This window comes from Echinops telfairi, unplaced genomic scaffold, assembly GCF_000313985.2.
Source record: "Echinops telfairi isolate 266 unplaced genomic scaffold, ASM31398v2 ScPeMD7_23;HRSCAF=83, whole genome shotgun sequence".
Lineage (NCBI taxonomy): Eukaryota > Metazoa > Chordata > Mammalia > Afrosoricida > Tenrecidae > Echinops > Echinops telfairi.
Genome location: NW_022103920.1, coordinates 56397412 through 56415652, shown reverse-complemented (window position 1 = coordinate 56415652; position 18241 = coordinate 56397412). Strand labels below are relative to the sequence as shown.

At 38.4% G+C, this 18241-nt stretch overlaps 1 protein-coding gene across 2 annotated transcripts in view; it reads right to left on the bottom strand.

The window, feature by feature from the left end:
- CFAP69 (cilia and flagella associated protein 69) overlaps nucleotides 1–18241 on the bottom strand; it is a 70318-nt gene that overhangs the window by 31874 nt on the left and 20203 nt on the right. For both annotated transcript variants that reach the window (XM_045288832.1, XM_045288833.1), the window contains exons 4-11: nucleotides 17590–17699; nucleotides 15897–15973; nucleotides 11714–11809; nucleotides 8362–8511; nucleotides 8083–8260; nucleotides 6134–6257; nucleotides 2812–2860; nucleotides 2575–2696 (exon numbers count right to left, since the gene is read on the bottom strand). In XM_045288832.1, the coding sequence (XP_045144767.1) occupies nucleotides 2575–2696; nucleotides 2812–2860; nucleotides 6134–6257; nucleotides 8083–8260; nucleotides 8362–8511; nucleotides 11714–11809; nucleotides 15897–15973; nucleotides 17590–17699 (906 nt within the window). The remainder of the gene's footprint in view (nucleotides 1–2574; nucleotides 2697–2811; nucleotides 2861–6133; nucleotides 6258–8082; nucleotides 8261–8361; nucleotides 8512–11713; nucleotides 11810–15896; nucleotides 15974–17589; nucleotides 17700–18241) is intronic.

The following is an 18241-nucleotide window of genomic DNA, read 5'->3' as shown; positions in this document are numbered from 1 at the left end:
GCTGCCTCATGAAGCAAAATTGGTTTATCAACTCATGTACATTTTATTTCTTTATAGCAATCATTTAAATTTTTCTATAGTTTTCTATGCTCATAATAAACCATGTTTTATCGAATGCTCATTTGGCATTTCAGAGGACATAGTCTGCATTGTTGTCGCTAGTTCCCTATTAAGTCAGCTCCAGCTCGTGGTGGCCATACGTAGACCGGAATAAAATGCTGCCTGGCCCTGTACCGTCCTGTTGATGTGTTTTCATCCATTGGTGCGGCCCCTGTGGTAGGCCATAGGCTTGAGGGTTTTTCTGAGAGAAACAATAGGCATAACCTAAACGTTGGTTGTTCAAACCCACTCAGAGACCCGGTGGAAGAAAAGGACTTTGCAATCCATTCCAGATCTGTTTCCTTATAGATAACAAAGAAAATCTGGAGGAGCAATTTTATGCAGTAACACATGGGGTCAACACCAAGTGGAAACTGTCTTGATGTGTAACAGCTCCAATAGTGGGACTATCTTCAAAGTGTAATATTGAGAGAATGTTGGGTCCATTTAATCCTCAGAGGTAGGTGTTAGCCTCAGTTTGAAGCCGAGACATCTGGAATGTAGAGGACCCAAACAATCTATTCCCGATCACATGGCTAGAGGCTGACAACCCTGGGATTCTGCCTGAGAAATCCTCAACTGATATACAGGAAGTCCCTGGATTACAAACCGCTCCATTCCAAAATCAGTCTTTACATTGAATTTATATGTAAATCAGAAGGTAGGCATTGTTTGTATCTCACATCAGTTAGTCAAATATTTGTCTCAATATGTACTACATCTCTCTGTGCATAAAGGACATTAAAGAAACATTTACAGACACACTCAAGCCTCTTTAACATAATAATGTAATAATAACGGTCTGATGCTCATCACAAAGTAGCACCTGGTTGGTCCTGTCGCCAGCGGTCTACAATGAAGCCCACCAGTCCCTAGTGGTGGACTTCTCTTCGCCTGTGCCCTTCTCTGGAGTGGAACTGGACTCAGCTCCACTGTCCCCTGGGAGCTGGGGACCCGCTAGGGCTGCCTAGAGCTGGCTCTGGACAAGCAGAGGTAAGACTAGGCTGGGGCTGACCTCCCTGGGCCCCAGGTTGGGATGCCGGGTTGCTGAGCTGTGTGTGACTGCAGACTTTGCTAAATCTGGGTCCAGCTGGGTGGTGGGTGAAGCTGGGTCCACTCCTGCAGCCTCCCACTGGAGTTTGGGTCTTTTCATCCCAAGACAGAGCCCTCACGGGCTCCTAGGATGTAGCGGAGGTGCAGGTTCACCGTGCCAGTCTCCTGCGACCCACCATCACTTCCTGGGCCCCATTTACAGATGGCACCTTGGGGTCTGGGGCTGGGTAGGGTTAGGGAGTGCCAGCTGCCAGAGGAGGAGGAATAAGGCGTAGGCATTGCCCCTCAGCCACTTCCCATGCAGGGCCTCTAGGTGTGCAGCCAGCGAATGACCTACCTGGTTCCGAGATGTTGTCATTCATTCAGTTATGTTTACAACCAGGGGATTGCTTGTACTGTAAAACCATCTTTATATGATTATGAACTATATTGCAGCACGAATTCAGACTTATTCTTTATGATTATACCATGGTACTTTAAAGAGTGGTTCACCCTTTCTGGAGTGAATTTCACTTCTGGTTAACCACATTTTCGTTAGGAGCATCTAACCCTTTTGAGGTTCAGTTCCTGCTGTAAAAGAATCAGTGTCATATCTCTGCTTTGGTCACACAGCTGTTGTGTGAGGTTGAGGTGAGAGCTTTGTAAACTATATAGCAACAGAAAGGTGTATCGCCAACAATTCTAGTAGTTTAGTTACATGTGGTGTTGCTTCAAATTTCCTTTTGGTCCCCAAACTCTTTCAAGCACTGTCTAAGGCCAGAGGCAGGATATAGGTATACCTCAGAGATATTGCAGGCTTGGTTCCAGGCCACCACAATAAAATGAGCATCACAATCGAGAGTCACACAATTTCTTTTGGTTTCCTAGTACATATAAAAGTCATGCTTACATGAGACTGTAGCCTATTGTGTATGCAATAGCATTATGAAAAGTTTGAAATTTATGGGAAGTACCAAAATGTGCCACAGAGACACAAGGTAACCACATGCTGTTGGAAAATTTGTGCTGACAGACTTGCTTGGTCAGTTTACTATAGACCTTCAATTTCTAAACAAACAAACAAAACTGCTATATGAAACTCAACAAAGGGAAGTTCAATGAGTAGAGTGTCTCTATCCTAGATCGGAGGAATCTCCAGGGAAGTTCTTTTATCTTACGTAATATAACTCAAGAGATTTACATATATTAGCAAATGTTAGGTTTTCCTGTTTTTCATTGTTTTATCTGGTATAAATTTAGCTACTTTCACGGTTTACTAATAGATAAAGCAAAGTTTTAAAAATTAAAATTAAAATCAGTAAGAATTTACTTCCTGTGGTGAAATGTGGGTAAAGAAAGAATTGCACTCATACTTAAGGAAAGTTACACTACCACGAGACAAGATTATATTTATTTCTCTTCCTTGCTTTGATTAGTTTTTACCTGTGTAGTAGCCAAGTCTTTACATAAGATCACAATTATGTTGAAAAGCAATTTTTTCAACTCAAAATCTTCATAGGAATTAGTAAGCTTAAGTCCTTTTACCAAAGGATTTTGACTTTTAACTGTGGGAGAAATAAAAAAAGAGGAAAATTAAAATAGTGTTCAAGAGTCATTAAAATCATTATTAAAAAGCTGAATTCTTTTTCAAAAAGCTGAATTCTTAAAAATAGTTCTTACCTTCACTAAAGGTTGCAAATAATATTAAATCTTGGGAAAAGCCACTTTCCTGATATAATACACAAAACAAACAGAGGGCTCAATTAATTAAAACACAGATGCCCTGAATTTGCCTACTATTTAACAATCATTACTTATTGCTATTTTTTTTACTTATTGCCATTTTTAAGTCATGAAATATTACAAACAAGGAAAGAAAGCATATTGCCAGTTATATTTGTAATTTATTTCATTTTAAACTAATTTTTGCAGGTTTTAAGAAATAGTTTATGGGTGATACCGGGAGGGTGGAGGGAAAGTGGGGTAGAAAGGGGGAACCAATTACAAGGATCTACATATAACCTCCTCTCTGGAGGTCAGCCAACCGAAAAGTGGGGGAAGGGAGATGATGGACAGTGTAAGATAGGACAAAATAATAATGACTTGTAAATTATCAAGGGTCCATGAGGGAGAGGGGAACGAGGAGGGAAGGGATAAAATGAGGAGTTGATGCCAGGGGCTCAAGTGGAAAGCAGAGATGATAGCAACAAATGTGCAAATGTGCTTGACACAATAGATGCAATAGATGTATGGATTGTGATAAGCGTTGTATGAGCTCCCAATAAAATGATTTTTTTAAAAAGAGATAGTTTACATTAATCTAAGATTGTTTAATAAAATATTACTTAAAATTTTGTAAGACACCAAAATGTATTAGGCCTAACGAATGTCACTGGTTATTTGCTCTACCTTCATTTGACACAGTAAGGGAGAAATATCCAGTTGTTATTTCCAAGGCTTTGTTCTTAAACATCTGATCATACCTCAACCACTCTCAAATGTTTAGTTAAGAGTTTTCTACTTAACATAAAACACCCTGGTAAAAAATGACAAGAGTTGCAAACATTCCAGGATGAAGGAGTCGTGCCTGACAGAGCTGTCTAAGCTGGACTTTGTACACTAGGAGAGTTCCTTGAAGTTCCTTGAAGTTCAACTCAGTAAGCAGACGATTATACGCAGACATTGTTGGCAAAGGTTTCTACCTCTAAAATTTCAATGATTTTACATTATAAAATATGGGGTCGTTCAGCTATTGTGGTTAAGTAGCTCCTAAAAGACTAACTGCTCTGCCAATAACAATAACAAACTTTGAATAAAATATAAGAAAACAATCTAAAAGTAGTAGAGAATAATCAAAAGCAGGCAGCTATTACAGAGAACCCAGCAATTCAAAAAGGAAATGGCCTTGGGTAAGTTTTCTGTGTCTCCTTCTTCCTTTTTTAATGGTCTTGTAAGGGTTGGAAGAGATAATGTTTTCTACAAGTCTAGGAGGCACATGGTGAAGATGCTGAAGATTCAGGCTAAAACTTCTGGTGGCTTGAAGGACCGGAGGGCAGAGGCAAACCATAGGGCAACCATAGGCTAGACAGTGAAGGGAGAAATACTAAATAGGAAAGAGCCGGCGTGGGAACCCCCAAATTCTGTGTATAAATTGCCTAAATATCTGACTGATCCCTGAACCAAATGTGCAGTTAATACTTCAAGCATCATAGGTAAGACGCAAAGAAATGAATGGAGATTTGAACTGTCATCCACTCGCAGCGATGAGCTCACTCAAGTTAAGTGACTACTAAAGCAAGCAAACAAACAAACAAATAAACCCAACACTCTTTAGAGCAGGGGGGTCAAACTGGTGGCCAGTGGGCCGCATGCGGCCCCCGAGATAATCTTTTGTGGTCCACGATGCTCTGAAATAAAATGAAAATAGAAAAACTTGTTATGAAGAAAAGCACTTAGGGGAGATCGAGGCAATACCGTACACACAATTTCATCATTACATGTTATTTCAGAGCATCGTGAGCCACAAAAAATTACCTCGGGGCTGCATGCGGGCCAGCAGTTTGACACCCCTGGTTTAGAGCAATAACGCAGAATCCAGAATAGAGAAACTCATAGAAGGGCAGCATCAGAGGTCTCAGCAGAGAGATGAAAACTACAAGGAGGAACGAAATGAAAATACAAAGACTTTGGGAGGGGGGAGGTAGGGTGGGTTGGAAAGGTGGAACAGATACAAGGATCTACATGTGACCTCCTCCCTGGGGGACGGACAGCAGAGGAGTGGGTGAGGGGAGACGTCGGACAGTGCAAGATGTGGCAAAACAATGATTTATAAATTATCGAGGGTTCATGAGGGAGGGGGGAGCAGGGAGGGAGGTGGGGAAATGAGAAGCTGATGCCAGGGGCTTAAGCGGAGAGTGGATGTTTTGAGAATGATGAGGACAATGAATGTACAAGTGTGCTTTACACAATTGATGAATGTATGGATTATGATAAGAGTTGTATGAGCCCCTAATAAAATGATAAAAAAAGAGGAATACACAAACTTTGAAAAGTATCTGAAATAAAAAGGCAGTGGATGAGATTAACAGCATAATGGGATGATATAGGGAAAAAAAGAGATTTAAAGATACAGACCAATACAAAAGATCAAATCAGAAGAATACAGGGAAAATAACTAAAAACAGTGAACAGAGAAGCTCAGACTGTGAAACGCTATCAAAAGACAAGCAGATGTGTAATTGGAACGTCAGAAGGACAGAAGGGAGATTGGAAAAGTTACAGGAGAAACAATGAACAAAGATTTTCCAAACTGTGTGGAAGATAAACATTTACAGATTCAAGAAACTCAGACAACTCCAATTAGGTTAAGTGCAAAGAAAATTGCACCTTAGGATTTTTCTGTAATCTGCTGAACAGAGAGTAAAAATCCTCTTCATGGTAAGAGGAGAAATCTCGAAAGCAGCCAGAGAAAAAAATGCTGTTGGAGAAAACAATTCCAATGACAACTGCTTCACTGTCGGAAACAATGGAGATCAGAAGATGTGGAACCACATCTTTAGTGGAATAATATTTTTTAAGGACTGGAAGAGAAAATATTTAACATGGAAGTCTATATCCAGTGAACAGACACTTCAAGAAGTAAGGTGAAAGAGAGATGTTTTCAGATAAAAAACACCAGAGAATTTGTTGCCAGTAGCTAAGAAGTTCTGCACCATTAAAAAAAACTGGTAAAAGAAGTCCTTCAGAGGAAAATGAAATGATACCAGACGGAAACTTTGATCTTAGGAAGAAATGAAACATCATAATTGATAAAGAAGTGGGAAAATGATAAAGTATTGAAGTGGATCCCAACGTTACAGAAGAATGCAAACAATTAGCAAAGTAACAAGTACCCTGGAGACGATCACAACATGACTAAAATAAATATTACAACGGAGTTTTAAGACCACCTCCCAACACCCCCTCTGCTTCTACAATGCGATTGAATGCAATTTGTACTTACAACCATTGGTGCTCCCGGGTTTTGAGCTATAATTGTAGTGATCACCAATATATCATTTCTCAGTTGACGATCATAATGACTAAAACCTCTCATAAATAGATTTTTAAATACTTCCTTCAAAGTCCTAGAAAGCAAAATCATATTTTTATATTCTATGGAAATACTATTTCACCCAACCCCCCTTTTTATACTATTAATATTTGTTTCTAAATACGTAGTTCTACTCTTAGTCACACTTGCTAGTCACACGTCCAAGTCCACTTCCAATTTACTGTGCACCCGATAAAAGTCCACAAATCCATTCGACACCCAGTAGTCAAAGTGACTGCTCTGAAATGAAGAGTCAATCAGGTCAGGTATTTTTCACACCATTTAACGACTTCTCTTGTTCTTAGGATAAAGCTAAACCTCCTGAAGAAAGCGTACCAGTCTTTTCATATTATGGTTCCTGATAACATCTCTCCCCATTCTACCCCATAGTTTGGCTTTGTCATACTGAATTCTTTGTTTTAAAATTTTGCTACATTCTATTTTCACTTCTGTTCCCTCTAAGATTCCTTCTTTACAGAACCATCTATTGCCAATTCCTACTGACATTCACGTACCAAATTAGGGTTCATATCTTGCATGAAGCTTTTTCTTTTAAAGAATGGGTCAGGCTCTGTCTAGTCTAGAGTGAATATCTGTTGTTTTGCCTCCCAAAACCTATTTGCCCTTCTTTTGATAACAGTACCTTTGTTTAAGCATCCAATCCTCCTAATTCTTGGTCCCATAAACTGCCTGTTAAGGAGTTCCAGTATTTCTTTTCTCTAGCATCAGCAATTGGTTCTGAATGGTCATGTGACCAATATCAAGCCACTCAAGGCCAGCACAAACTCAATCCAAAGACTTTTTGGAGCTTCCAGAATAGCAGCCTCGTCTTTTGCTTGGTTTGGCATTTTGGTGACGTGAATCTAGACTGCCTAGGGCTCAACATGTGAAGCCAAAGAATGAAGCCAGTACATTGGAAGACAGTGTGGACAGATGAAGAGGGCCCAGCTCCCAATACTGGCTTGAAATAGCACACACAAAATCAGCTGCATAGGCATTTTGAGGTCTAAAAGTGACTGAATCCATGAGTCCATAAACTCCCTATACTGCGTAAGTCAGTTGAACTTAATCAGTTTTCTGTCATTTGCAACCCCAAATTGCTAATGTGGCCTCTTCTGAAGAACATACGTCCCCTGGTGATAATCTTTTGTAACATTTAGTACACTCTTTTTTAGTTACTTGTTTGTCCATTTTGCCTGTCACATTGTAAATTCCATGAAAATAGAGACCATACCCTCATTACTTTCAATTTTATTTCTACTACCCACCTGTCTTTAATACTTTTATTTCTGTGCCAGTACAGAACTTGATATGGAGCAAAGAATAATTATTTGTTGAATGATTGAATGCATAAGAAATTTGAAAGCTTACTCATTTTTTTTTTAGTATTTGCTTAATAAAACTCTAACAAATCAAACTCACTGCCATCGAGTCAATTTGGGCTCACAGGGACTCTCCAGGAACAGAAAGACTCAGCTAGTGGGTCGGAACCTACCAGACGGACCTTGTGATTAGCAGCCCAATGCCACCAGAGCTCCAGTAGTATCTGGTTAGCAGACAATACTACATTTATTGAGTGAGTCAGAGAATTTGTTCTTATGAATGTTTAATTTGATTTAAACATATTTAAATATATAGCTTAGTGTTACTAACAAACTATTACAAGAGCTGTTATACAGAAATGCATGGTTGGCTATTGTGCAGATTCTTCTACCTTGGCACAAGGCAGGTGTCCTGAAACGGAGACACTGCACGAATCAAAAGCTTGCTTAATACAGACTCAAATTAGATGTCCACTGTGTCACTGGCTATAATTGTGAGAGTTAAAAATCATCCTTATTTTACTGAGATAGACTTACAGCAGACATTCCAAATTACTCAGCTGCTGGATAATTTCTTCTTTTGAAGACTTTTCCAATAAGTTCCACAGTATTTCTGATGAGCGAAACAGAAGTTGTCCAGAGGGGTCTGGGTCATTGAGGTGAGAGCAGATTGTACTGGCTGCTTGTGCTTTCGTCATAAAAGTACAATTAACTTCTAAAAATAAAGTTTTAAAAGATTTCAGTTATACAGCCTTTGCATGGTTAGACAGAAACAAAAGGGAAAGAAGCATTGAAGATGAATAATCATGTACAAACCAGAGGTCGAGAGATGCTGCAGAGCTTTAAGGACCCAGAGTTTCTCAACAAGTTGGTTTTCAAGGAAGGCCATTGACTGGACTACCGTTTTCGCCAGTCCCCCAACTTCAGCCATGTGAATCTTATAGGATGAACTCACCTGCTGGTAACCTATCAACAATTAATTAAGACATATGTACAGTCACTTGACATAATGATCATCTACATTAAAACAAAGTGATTAATAGTTTACCACCAGATAGCACGAAAAATTGAAATAATGATATACAGTACAGGACAGACAAACTGTTCCCATAAAAGGCCGGACGGTAATCTTTGGGAAAAGATTTGTAAGCACGCTTACAAATATTGAATGTTCTCCCTTAAGTCACAGCTTTCAAGGTCAATTGTGTGGTGCCAGCCATGCAGCAAAGTGAGGAAGGAAGTACTGTGCTGATAAATGTTAATGAATTTCCTTATTTAACAGTTTTATGGGCATATAATCCACATAGCGTACAATTCAATGATGTAAATATAGTAAAGAGTTGTGCAATCATCACCACAATCAACTTTAGAACATTTTCTTCATTGTTTTCCCCATTAGAACTAGCTCTCCATTCTCTTACAAACTCCTCAGCTAGACCCCTAAAGAATGATTAATCTAGTTTCTGGCTCTATGGATTGCCTGTCCTGGATTTCATATAAAGGAAGTCATACAAAAATCCCAAACAATGATAACACAATAGAACGAAGAAAAAACTACCCAAGAGAAAGCAGAAGACAATAGAAACTAGGACAAATTACACGAGTCAAAGGGAACATAAATGATGAATTCTAATCTAACTATAATTACAGTATTCCACTTTCCAATACACGCTGTCTGAGGGCAGAACTATTCACATCCCTAGCCAATAGTCTGATGGAGTTCAACAGAGGCTTAATCCATCTTGGGACATCTGCAAATGGATGCTGGGCTTTCACTATCACCCATAGTATTTTACTAACTGGATGCTCAGCATTAAAGCTCTAACGCAATTTCATCCTTTGACTTTGGATTTAAATATTTCTAATACTTGGATCACATGGCCTAGTGTGCTCCCCCTGTGTAGACTTAGCTGACAATTAACTTATATGGCTGCTTGTTTTAAGACAGGCCTTTAAGCCCTCAGATACTGACTATCCTTTCTGATAACCAGGCACCATCAGATTTCTTCACCACACCTTGCGATAGCACCTATATCTTCAGTGATAATTTCACGTGGGCAAGTATTGACCACGGCCACATCATAAGAACTAACACAAGGGGGTACTCCTCTCCCCGGCCGGCTTAAAAACAGAAAAAAGCTCCTCTGGGTGGAGGTTTTGTAGTATGCATTTTTCCCTCTAGATGAGCATCAGGCAGCTTGCTCTGGGTTAGTGTACCCAGTGGTGTTGCCTGGGAAGGTTCTCTCAGGCCACAGTGAATTTTTTCATGATAGCAGTTTTGCTCAAACCTCAGTTCTTTGGTTTTTTTCTTTTTTCGGTCAGGGCTGATTTAAGAGAACAGTGTGTGGCTGTGAAAATGTGCTTCTTGCTTGGGAAAAATGACACAGAAACTGTTGCGATGTTGAACACCACTTACAAGGAGAGCGCTAAGGGAAAAACTCAAGTGTATGAGTGGTTTTCTCGCTTCAAAAAAGATGAAGTGCCAATTTATGACAAACCTCATTTTGGACATTTATCAACTTACTGAACAGACGAAAATGTCGACTTGCAGTGCATTTGGAGTACATTCTACCAGGTCAGACTGTTAATTGAGCTTTCTATTTAGAGGTTCTGAAAGATTGCATAACAAGTGTGCAACAAAATGCCTAATTTGTGACAGGTGGCGACTGGTTTTGGCACCATGACAATGCACCTGCTCACATAGCCATGTCAGTGAACCAGTATTTGGCTTAAAACAGCATGCCTCTCTTGCCCCATGCACGTTATGCACCTGACTTCACACCGTGACACTTTTTATTTCTGCAAATGCAGAGGGACATGAAAGGACAGCAATTTGAAGACTAGAAGAGGTGAAGGAAAAAATGAGGTTGGTGCTGCAGCCATCCAAACAGATGAGTTTGAAAAATGTTTCCAAGAATGGAATCACAGACTTATTTATTTATTAAGGATAACTGAGAGTATTTTAAAGGTGATAATGTTTTTCGTTAAAAAAAAAATTAAATACATAGCTTTGGGAAAAAAATCCGGGTTTTTTTATCTACCCCCTCGTATATAAGTATGGATCTGTGGTCCACTTCTGAAGCAATATTATCACTTGTTGAGAAATAATTTAAGTAAACTCCATGAGACATTTGGTAATTCTAATAATAAACTGATCTAGACAATGGTATAGATTTTAAAATACTACTGAGAGGGAAAAATATCTATGACAGCTTTTTAGACTAAACTACATGGGATATTTACTTATACAAGCTAAATTTTTAAGTAGCTGAGCATTGTTTAAGAAAGCAATGAGAGTTATTTCAATAATGCTTATTCACTAAGACCAAACTATATCTGAAGGACTACTATATGTCAAAAGCAAAGGGAATTTGAAAGTAGCAAGTATATGGTAGTCTTCCGTAGCCAATTATTGGGCAACCTCGAAGTAAGAGATTTGAACCCAAGTCCAAATCCACCCCGAGCGGGGACAGCAGTCCTCTGCTTCCCACAGCCAGCGAACTTAGTGGCCCTTGAACCCAGCAACCTTCTGGTTTGTAGTGAAGTGCCTAACACTTGAGACGCAAGGGCTCCTACTCTTTTGAAATGACAAGGAGTTATTTACACCTATCTTAAGGACTATATAGGTTTAATAGCATTACTTATGTATCTTCTCCCTTCTTAGATTGTCAAATTGCAGAAACTGTGAAGGCAGGAAGTATGTCTTAAATAACATGTAAGTATATCTTAATTAGCAGTGTAGATGTTCACTGTCTTCAGATCATCAACTTCAGTAAGTTCCTTTACCACATATTTAAGATTCCCCAATATGACTACGAATGGTATTACCATTAAAATTTAACATCTAGCTGGGTGGGATAGACATCTGGAATTACCCTAAAATGTTAGAAAATAAAAATAATATTATCAGCAGTATTAAGAAATAATAATTGCATCAAATATCATTAAACTAATTACTATCTATTAAATTTCATAATTAGATTGAGAATATCATGCAAGCCCAAAGTTGAAAAATAATTCCTTTTTTTCAAATGACTAATGAGTTAAAAATCAAAAACATTTTTATTTTTAATGTATTACATTTGTAGACTCACTATGTGTTTATAGGATAGAAGATCACCAAGCCAGAACATTTTGTTTTCTAATGAAAGAGTACTGAAAAATTTACCTGTAATATGCTTCTTTGGCTCTGCATGATAAAAATCAACTATACATTTACAAATTTGTATTCTTAATTCAGAGCTTGGTATTTTCATTAAGTCACCTGTCAGAAAAAAATAAGCACTACTTAATAGCTGTCTTAAGTTTATTTGTAAATTTAAGTATAAGATACTAATACTATAATAATCATTAGAAGTATTCTCATTAAATATTCAACATGAATTATGACATATATGGGCATATATATGCATATATACATACATACTTAAGTTTCAAATTGTGTGAAAACATTCTGTTATCTTCAGTTCCATGAATACACACACACATACACCCTCAGCCATCATTTTCCATTTGTCTCATTCATCAACTCAGCCGCTCCTATCTAGAAAGTCGAGAATGCTGAGTATAAACCCTGCCTAAGATTAAATCCTAAACACAGACTACATAAGGTTAAATCCTGGCTCTGCCCTTACCACATGTATCTCAGTTTTTCTATCTATAATACAGTTACTTCTTTTAGGAGAGCTGTGAAGATTAAATGAGTTAATATAAGAAAAGGGCTGAGTTCAGTGTCTGACATCTATTTTGTTTGTGCCTGCCACCCCGCCACATCCTAAATGGTTCTGAAGGAAGAAGTGCAAATTAGACTGAAGCCACTGGTGACAAACAGAATGGATACCCGTTACAATTACGTCAACACACTGATGCAGTGCTGGATGGAGGTGCTTCCTTATCACACTAAGAAAATTGAAAGACTAAAGCCAACTAAGAGAGAACCCTGTTGGGGCCCATTCCAAAAAAAGTCATGGGAACATGACTAAACAATTTTATTAATATCCAAGGTAAGTAAAATTGTGCTGATAATTCAAAACTGGTTGTAGTAGTACATAAATTATATTGTAAAGAAAACAGGAATCCTCACAGCTGGACCAGTAGACAAGGCTGTGAGAAATGGAGAGAGAAATCATTGAAGTTGTCCAGGGTTTCATCATACCACAATCAATGCTCACAGAAGCAGCCCTCAAGAGATCAAGCGCTGGCTTGCAATATGCAAAACTACTGTAGAAGACAAGATCTCTTTAAAGTTTTAAAGAGTAAAGATGTCACTTTGAGGATGAAGATGTGCCTGATCACTGCCCCCACCCTAACTCCCCCCACCACAAAAAGACAAACAAACTCACTCATAGTGACCCTACAGGACAGGGTCGAATTACTCCTGTGAGTTTCTGAGACTGTACCTGTGTTTACAGGAGTAGAAAGCCCCTGTCTTTCTTTGAAGGCTGGAGTACAGCTCCATGGTTAACCACTAAGGCACAGGGATCCCTGGCCCTGTCCCAAGCCAGGTTGTATTCAATGGTCTCATATCCATTTGAAAGCAGGGCAATGAATAAGGAAGACCAAAGAATCCGCATGTTTGAACTATGGTGCTGGTGAAGACTACTGAATACACTATGGACAGCTAACACTACAAACACATCTGTTTCAGAAGAAGCACATCTGGGACGTTTGTAAGTGAGGATGAGGAGACGTCATCGCACATACTTCGGACATGGTATTGGGGAGAATAGTCCCTGCAGGACAACGTGCTTGGTAAAAGAGAGAGCCAGTGGGATGAAAACAAATCCCAGGTGAATCCTCCACAAGACGAGTGACACAGTAGTTGCAAACATGGGCTCCAGCACAGGAAAGATTGTGAGATGGGCCAGGACGGGACAGTGTTCTGTTCGCTTGTATCTCGGGTTGCTATGAGATGGAACTGATTCGATGGCACCTAACAACAACAACAAAGCTGCTCCTCAGAGACTTAGGTTTTGCATCAGGCCTTGTCTATGTTCATCTTTGGGCAGCCGGAGAGTAGGACAACAAGTGGACAAAAGAAAAACCCTCACCTTTGCTTTAGGGGCTCTTATCCAAAAAGAGCCCAGGTTAAAGAGGGCACTTTCAACTTTCCTCCTTTTTCAGAAATAAAAATAAAAAACCAAAACAGTTCTATTGGCACATAATCCACAGATCATACAAGTCAACAGTTCAATCACATGGAAAAAATTGTATAATCATCACCACAATCAAAAGTAGCACATTTTCTTCTTTTTTGTGCTTATTGTTATTAACTCTCATTTCTGCTCAACCTTCCTGGCTGTACCCTGAGAAATCATTAATCCAGTTACTGTCTCTATATATATACCATTCCTGGAGTGTAAATTATTCTTATTTTTAATTTCACTTTTTTGAACCCTCCCTTGAGAGGTAATAAAGCACTATTTAGGCTTCAATAACATGTTGTCAACTGGAACAACTAAGTTTCCCAGGGACACAAACCACTCCTTGTTTTACAGTCTTAGGGCAGAATATGAGCTCATTCCCTCATTTCTTTCCAGATTCCTGCCCCCGAGTCAGAAATATCTGTGCATCATTTAGGAGACAAAGTTCTGGATCTTACTGGTACATCATGAAAACACTCAGAAGAAAAAGTACTGGAACTTACAAGCACATTGTAAAAACTGGATGTTATTATTAAAAAATAGTAAGAATCGTGAATAGCTTTTCACTCAACCCATCATACTATACAGTTATTTCTGCTTATACTCATTTCCCAGCAACTAAAAAAACAAAACAAAACAAGGAGAGGCACAGCGGTACTTCAGTTGGTTATCAGTGAAGGGAGTTCATTTTAAGCTAAGAGTTCAAGAGAGACAGTAACTTGTCCTGTAGCCAGATGGTCATTAAGTGAAGAATAAGCTGAGATATGAGCCGTATATTTACCATAGAATTGGTAGCCAACATTGCTGGTAGCAATAATTGAAAATGATAAGTACAAAAGAAAGCCTTTAAAACAAACATTACCAACCAAACCTGTACCTAGTATCTATTACTACTACCGTGTGCTCTCTTTGGGATTGGTATCCCATTGTCAGTTTTCACCAACTATGACCGAGATTTGCAGAGTTACAATTTCCTGCTATTTCTCAACTTGCCTGTGTCCTAACATCCCTCTCTCAGACTTGCTATGCTTAGTCTGATCTCTCTGACACTGTCACTCACTCTACGCCATAATCCTTTCTTCCCAAATAACTAGGTGGAAGACTATGCAGCTTATTTAGATGTCAAAAGGGTGAGTGGCTATGTTAAATTTTTTCTTATTCATGACCTTTGAATATTTAACATCTTTACGTATAGTGCATACTGGGAATATAACTTTTCAGTAAACACTGATTAAAAAAATTTACTGGGTCAGTCAGATATCTTTTATTTCTCTATTGCAAAGGCAAACCCACTGGTAAGTAAATAAGGATACATTTATTGTAGCATCATTTGGGAACATACTGTCAGGCCTTGGATGACCGAAATAGTGGTTTCAGGGACTGATCTCATTTCCCAGGAAATTATTATTTTCTTTCTCTAGAAAATCAAGCAAATAATAATCCAGGGGGGAAATGCTTGCTCTCTCACAGTTTTCCATATTTTTTGCATACAAAGCAGAGGCACTTGCATTTGTATGTATATTATACTAAGGTTCTTAATTTTTCATTTAAAATATTTAAAATACTAGACTAATGAATAATTTGATTTTCAAGGACTATAGTAATTGTTAAGAGTGTAAATGTAATACAATTTTATCATTATTAAAATTTCTGATTTCCAAAAATAGCTGAACACAAATATTCGTTAAACAAAATTACATCAAACTGAACACGTATAAAGTAGTATCTGCTGGTCCTCGTGCTTTAGACACTTCCAATTTGGTTGCTTTCATGAACTATCTGGGTAGAATACAATACAAGAACTGTCACTAAGCACACTATGATGAGTTGGCAATTCAAAATTAGGAGCCCAGGTAGGGAGAACAAACAATCTCAGTAAAATTCAGTGAAAATAGCTGCTTTATGTAGTGGTTACGTGTTGCGCTATGATACATAAGACCAGGAGTTCAAAACCACTCGCCGTGGGGCTTTCTACGCTTGTAAACAGTTACAATCCCAGAAACTCACACAGCAGTTCTCCCCTGTCCTACAGGGCTGTTACGTGTCAGCATCAACTCGGTGGCAGTGAGTTTGCGTTTTTTGAGTGTTTCCGGAAACCGGATGTTTCTTTCTTCCCCTTAAATATATACTCAGTGAAACCAGACCTTTGCTTTTGTAATAATAGGGCCTGTGTTTGCTTCCTTCTGCCTTAATGAAATCTTGACTTACCCAGAAGTGCAATGGAATTAGCAGTGTCTTCGGCATATGTGATTTCATCTGATGCTTTCTTTTTCAAAAACGGCAAGCTTTAATAGGGGTGAGGAAAGTAAAAGCGATATTTAATGAATTTCTTGATGGAGACATCCTTTGCAAAGGAGGGGGAAATATCCTTTCTGAAGAATGAAAGAGGATGCTATCCTAATCTTTAGCCCTGGGGCACTGACAAATACTGAACCAAGACAAAAATAAATAATCCAAATGCTCTGTTTCTTTAGAAAGAAAAGCCTTTATGGATGTATTTAGAAGTAAATAGAGATGGGCATAAGGGCTACAAAATGTTAAGCACTGTTGCTGCTAACTTTAAATGTGAGAGCGCAAGTGCACCATACACACATTGACCTACAAATGATATTGTTATATTTTTATTAAAAGATCATTTTATTGGGCGTTCTTATAACAATCTGTACATCAATGGTATCAAGCATATTTGCACATATGTTGCCATCATAATTTTCTAGACATTTACTTTCTATTGAGCCCTTGGTATCAGCTCCTCTGCTACCCCCCACCCCCACCCCTTGATAAATTATAAATTCTTATTATTTTCATATCTTACATTGGCGGCTGTCTCCTTCCCCCATGGTTTCTGTTGTTCATCCCCCTGGAAGGAGGATGGGGGTAGCTATGTGTCTCTCATTGCGATCCCTACTGTGCCTTCCTCCCCTCCAATCCTTACCTGCTCCCTCCTCTTCTAGAAGCGCTACTCCCATTCCTGTTCCTGGATTCTGTGTGTCGTGAGATCTTATCTCTTACCTGTACCTGTGCATATGCTCTGGTCTAGCCTGTAGTGAAAGGCAGGACTGAGGCCAGGATAGGGGTTAAGTACTCACTGCTAATCAAACAGTTGGCAATTTGAAGCCACTGGAAGCCTCCCCAGGTGGGGAGGGAAAGGCCTGGTGACCCGTCCCCAGTGGGACTGTAGCCAAGAAAACCCTATGGGGCAGTGCTACTCTGTCTCATAGGATACATGTGATTGGAATCAACTGGATGGCAAACTTTCTACTCAACGACTAACCACTGATACGAGAATATATACCTCTACTGGCCACTATGTGGCAGCAAATTAGCCCAGCTGATCTTGAGTTCCCAGAATTAGCTGAAGGTACAGTAGTATAGAAGATAAGGAGGGATGTGTCAATTGTATGATTCTTACCTTTGTATTTTTCAAAATATGCCAAAATTGTTGGCAACACTTTATTCCTCATTCATATTTGGAAAAATCAAATAAAATGTTATAATAAACTTAATATTGCCCTGAGAATTCAATTTTCTAGAGGTAAATGAAGATTGATATTTTCCTATCAAATTTTAATTAGACTATCCAAGGATTCTCTAAGAGTGTATAATCCCTTGGTTTCATCTAGTACTTATCAACCTCTTGAGAGCAACCAGTTGTAAGAAAATACACTTTAATATACCTAAGCCTTTTGATCCCAGATGGCTGGCAATCTCACATGACAATAAAATTAACGACCTTTGAGAATACCAGCTGTTGGAATCAAGGGATCAACAAAAGTTTTCCGAGCGCCTTAGCACTTTGCTACTTATTTTGTCTAAGCACTGTGATGTGTAATCTATTTGTAACTAAAAAATAAAATACAATAAATACTCTAAGCCCATAAGACAAAATGGTTTGACTTACCCACACAATTTCAGGACATCGCATGCACAGTCCACAAAAAGAGGCTGGTTTTCAATTTTTCCTGAACACAGATTTAGAATTTTAAACATCTGTGCCAAATCCCTTAGTGGCTTTCATGTTTTTAGTTAAGAAATAAAATTAAGAATAATTTTTTAATTCAACATATCCTCTACAGAACTTGTTAAGAAAGTATAAATAATTCTACCTATTTGTATAAATGCAGTTGACATTTTTTAATAAGAGTTATTTTAAAGAATAAGGTAGAAAAATAAGAGCCATATATGTTTATAGGAATATCATTCAATTTTTGTCTCCGTATCTTCTTAGTCAAAATTTTATTCCTTTCTCAACACATTGATGTTATTTTTTGGTTATGACACTATAGATTCAGTTTATCATAACTTATTATTGGTGTGAGTAACAAAACATTGATAAATAGCTTAATTTATCAGGTGTGTTCATCATATCCCTACACACATACAAATATACAATGTCAAGGAGCAAGCCACCTAACTCTTGCTCTTTTTTATTGTGCTACTTCATTAACATTGAAGTCAGATGTATTTTCTTGCATTTAAGGTTGAACTTAATTGGGAATTTATTCCATTTTAAACTGGTATGAAAGCAAAATAAAGCTTCTCTAGATTGCTGG